Raw genomic sequence first — 5,025 nt, forward strand, 5'->3', positions numbered from 1 at the left:
TAGAATATTCCACTAGTGGGTAGGATGTATTAGGAAGCTCTATCATTTCAAGATGCAATCTTGGTAGGTTTCCTCCTATAGATTTTCAGCTAGTAGAGAATAAGGTAGCATCTATTTATGCAAAAAGGAAAATGACAGGTCAATAATTCCTTGTTCGAAATATTGCTTGCATAACGAAAAAGGCATGTGAGCCACATCGTTTTGGACAGTTCCTATGCGGGAAATTTTGGGTTATCGTATCTATAGAAAAGAGCTGCTTCATAGGCTTATTGGAGGTCCTTGCTTCCATAGTTAGATGGGATTCCATTCTTATTAGAGGAAGAGAAGAAATCTGTTGGTAGTGGCTGACTCATTTTGGATTACCTTCTAGAAATAAGAGTGCCTTTATAGATGGAATGCAACCATTGAAAACCTCTACATTGGAAATAGGTGGTCGTGAGTTTTTGAAGGCTAGAAACCTTATAATTTTTCCCTTCTAACCCAGCCTTTGCAATGGAATTCCTTGTCACTTGTTGATTTCTTCTAAGATTTATAAGCTGCTGAAATTCACCCAGTAGTTCTTTATTCCAAGAAGACATCCCTCTGATCCAATTGAAGCCCTTGTTGTCCTTCATCATTTCGGATTTCGGCAACCTGCAAACAGATTATAAAAGCAATATTCTTGATAATGGATGTTCACAAATTGACTGAAGTTTTCTGTTACCATGGATCTCGCCCAAAATAACAGCCACAAGTTTCAACTGGGTGCTTCGCTAAAGGAAATTCTTAGAGTAGCGCTTAAGGTAGGTGATCCTACCCTATGTCAGTATATTATCAAATATTTACCTTAGCTAAGTTGAAAGCTTTCTATTACAATTTTTGCATATCTACTCTTACTTGGAACCTGTTTTGGAGAAGATTCTCACTGGCCGTTTTTTAGCATGTCATTCTAAATAGTTGAATGTCATTATGCATGGTATCCTTTAGTCTTGAAATGTTTTCATTTTTATACATAAAAAGATTTATGAAGAACATGATTTTGAAAACTAGAATTCATGAAGCAAACAATTTGAAAAGCACTTTGTTTACGATATGGCTTTCATAGATTGGAATGGGGGGAGTCCCCTATGGTTTGAAGCGTTTACAAAATTTATGGCACGGTATTCCAAACATTAAATTGCTTCTCTCTATAATTGTATACAGTCTTGGTATGGAATGGATTCCGCTAGTAAGCTTGATCTCTGGTGGGGATCTAGTGCCCAACCTACCAGTGGGTCAATACACAGGACGTGATCACGTAGACCGGTCAAATTTTCTCTGCCCGTAAGGTTGATCTCGGGCTGCCAGTAGGGAGTCCTCTGGCTATTGATAATATTACATTGCGCGCTTTTGGACCTGTCAGTCCTGCGAACGAGTGTTCGCCTTGGGTTACGCTACTTGCCAATAAGGTTGGAAATTGGCCACAGAGAAGACTGTTAAGTATTTGATTTCTAAGTGGAAAAACTGCAAAACCAAGTGTTTAGAAATATATATTCTTAGTCATTGATTTCAAGGCGGAAAACTGCATAACCGAGTGGTTGGAACCTTTTTTTGTAAAAGAATGTGTTTTTCTTATGTAGCTTATGTAGAAATGATTTTCCTGCTTCCTATCAATTTCTGCATTGGCTAAATTTCTATAGCATGTTACTTCTTTTCCCGCACCTACATTGTTTTTGTTTTCCTATTAGCCGGCTTGGATTTGGAAAACCGGCTGGGCTGTTAGCTCATTATGTGGTTTAACAATTTTCAGATTCAGAAGGGTGGCAGTAGACTTGCTGAGTTCAGGCACTTGGATTGGAGCTTAGGAGATTCTTGCTTTCTTTCATTAATCCAGTAAGAGACTTTTGTTATTTTATTAAGGTGACTGTTATCGAATGAGTATTGTTGGATTTAGATTTATAGACCTATATATGTATTTCCTTTGAGCCTTAATTGAGACTAAAATTTCCGCAATTATTAGTCGCTCTGAATGTTGAGAATAGTTGATTGTAAAGGAGCCTTGCATGCTTGTAGGGGTGACCCTATGGGCATGCAGCGGTTGTCACGTGCGCCTTACCTCGAATTCTGGGTTCGGGGCGTGACAAATACAATCATATGTCTAAAATAAATCTAGGCATATATCATAGTACTAAAGTCAATGTAAAAAATCAATATTTATTAGAAAATTCATTAGGGCCCACCTTGTTCGAAGATCCAAACCACTCATTTGTTGGGCCCCGGTGCAAATCTCCTTTCCCATAAAAGCATATGACTAGAATGATCCCAACTCTTCAATCTGTCATACGGTGGCCTCGGTATAGAGATGGAAGAGTTAGGATCATCCTATGAAGATGATTTTATAGGAATGGCATGTTTGCATTGGGCCCAGCAAATGGATGGTTTGGATTTTGAATAAGGTGGGCCCAAGTCTTTATTTTAAAAAAATGGTCATATATGGTCTTCGCATGTAGGTGCATGTATTTTTTTTTAACACAGTTGGGCCTAGCTGTTCAAAGATAATACTCAGTTGTGTTCCCCCAAAAATCATCTTCATAGCTAGGATGATGCTAACTCTTCAGTTTGTTATATGGTGCCTTCAATTTTAGGATTAGGATGATACTATGGAGATGATTTTCTAGGCAAGGCCTACCTATTCAAAGACCTAAAACTTTTGCTAGGCCCACCAAGGAGTTGTGTTGACAGAGATAGAGAAGGTTGTGAGAGTATATATATATATGGTTTGTGTGTGTGTGTGTGTGAGCGAGAGAGAGAGGGTGTGTACGGTTTTAAGAGAGAGAGAGGGAGAATGAATTTATTTTAGACGGGTGTGAATTCATCATTGAACTTTAAGTGTTGTGAGGGTGGGTATGGTTTTAAGAGAGAGGGAGAATGAATTTATTTTAGAAGGGTGTGAATTCATCATTGAACTTTAATTTAATATAATAGAAATATGAGTAAGTAAACTCAGATAAAATTAGGGAGTCGGGTTCAGGTTATATTCGGTTGCCTGAGGCCTCAACCCTAACCCAACCCCGAAATAAAATTGGTTTATTAGCTGGCTGATCTGGACCACTATTTCTAGAATGCGTCATGGTTCAAAAACAAACTGATAAGACAATCTTACTCACAAACATCGGCGGAAAATTGGACAGTTTCACCATCTCTATTCCAGCCACTCTTTTAGAGTCGGTTACTCATCTGATAATTGATAATTATTTTTGAAATGGCAAATTTTATAAAAGAATTAGAAGGAACACCCGAAAGGGAATACCCAGAGTTACAGAACAAAAAATAAAAAACTAATTACACAATGAATGGGACATCAAATAGGAAATCGATCAGACCAATTCATCGAGTTGCATACTATCCCTCTTCAAGCCAACGCATCTGCCTTCTCATTAGCAGACCTTCTAACATGAATCAACTCAATATCTGATTCCGCCAATATATCTTCCATTTCTTCAAAAGGATCCAAAAACCTCCAAGGTCGATGTGATAAATGAAAATAAAAACAATTATTTGATCAGTTCAATATCCGTACTAAAATGGTTTGGAAATGTGATTATATAATGGTACGACTAGGATTGCTTGTCCTTGCACCCAACTAAACAATAACTTGAACTAGTATTGTTTAAGTTTAATTTAGTCGGACCGTCAATTTATATTGTTATCTTATGCAAGAAACAGTAGTTGAGTTCCAAAGACCAAACACAAAGTCCATAGAAAGGTCTTCCCGCAATTCATCTAGAACTGGAAGAGGCATTACCTGATAAGGAGGGCATTCATGCCACAAACCGATCATGATGATTTGCATTATTTCAAGCAGTGTGAACAAAATGCTTGCTACATGGAACTCCATCTTACAACTATTCAATGATGTACTAAATAATAGATCCAAACAATAGAATATTGATACTGATGGCTTGAGTCAGAAGGCAAATAAATTTGAATGCAAGCTGAATTTGTGGGGTTCAAGCGTTTAAATGGACTACATGAGGAAGATGGGGACTTCAAAGAGAGATGAATGAGATCAAATCGATTAACAGGAGATACGGGATATGCATGTCTACGATGGGTCTCTGTTCATTGAAAATCTTTGGATTCGACAATAGAATTCCCTTCATCGGTCTCAATCCCAGCTCGACAATTTCTTCTATTATGACCAGGCTTCCCACATCCATAACAATAAAAAACACATTTTTCTTGTGAATTGTCATTGTTATTAGCCCGATGATCCCTCTTATAGCCATCCTTTGGCTTTTTATTTTTCTTCCACTTCCGCTTGCTATTCACCGCAAGCGCTTCCTCATTTTCTTTCACAGACAATCCGGCCATTTGCCTTGCCAACATCTCTTGATTAATCAAGAGATTCTCTAACTCCAGGAGAGACGGTTGCGTTGGCCAACCCCGAATAGCAGTGATAAAACCAGTAAACTCAGGCCTCAAGCCGCGGATAATCATTCTCGGCATCCGACTTTCACTAATCTTAGACACCTCGTCCAATTGTGATATCTCATTACAAAAGTTTTTAGCTTTCATAAAATAATCAGAAACAGATAAATTACCTTGTGTTAATGAGCCGATCTCGTTCTCCAAGAACTGCAACCGTGCATCGTTCGCCCGTGAAAACAGAGATGAGAGTGCCTCCCACGCTTCTTTTGGAGTTTTAGCATCTCTAATATGCTCAATCAACTCCTTCTGTATTGGATCAAGTACGCCGTGGTTTGCATATGTTTTATTTTCGAAAAATCTGTTAGTTGATTTACTCTTCTGTATTTTGTTGGATTTCATTTCATGCAAATCTCTAGATATTTGATCTGTGTTGTATGTTCATTATTACTCTATGGAACGTTTATGATTGGGCCCGAGTGGGCCGTGACTGATGATTAGGTCTGAGTGGGCCGGTTGGTACCTTCTACATGGTGACTGATGATTGGGTCTGGGTGGGCTGGTTGGTGCCTTGTGCACGGTTACTAGCATAGCTATGAATTGATATCCCAACCTTAACTAGTTGGAGGGTGATAACTG

The 5,025-nt window shown here is 38.4% G+C and overlaps 1 protein-coding gene across 1 annotated transcript; it reads right to left on the reverse strand.

The window, feature by feature from the left end:
- Nucleotides 1–4,080: 4,080 nt before the first annotated feature.
- Nucleotides 4,081–4,788, reverse strand: LOC143886024 (uncharacterized). The gene has a single exon (XM_077390025.1). The coding sequence runs from the start codon at nucleotides 4,786–4,788 to the stop codon at nucleotides 4,081–4,083; it is 708 nt and encodes a 235-aa protein (XP_077246140.1).
- Between the last annotated feature and the right edge of the window lie 237 nt (nucleotides 4,789–5,025).

The sequence above is a fragment of the Tasmannia lanceolata genome, unplaced genomic scaffold, assembly GCF_043159265.1.
Source record: "Tasmannia lanceolata isolate RefF3 unplaced genomic scaffold, GAP_Taslan_0.1 ptg000011l, whole genome shotgun sequence".
NCBI classification, from domain to species: domain Eukaryota; kingdom Viridiplantae; phylum Streptophyta; class Magnoliopsida; order Canellales; family Winteraceae; genus Tasmannia; species Tasmannia lanceolata.

Excerpts from the sequence above, each read along its gene's own strand:
- LOC143886024 (XM_077390025.1), bottom strand. The coding sequence starts at position 4,788 with ATGAAATCCAACAAAATACAGAAGAGTAAATCAACTAACAGATTTTTC.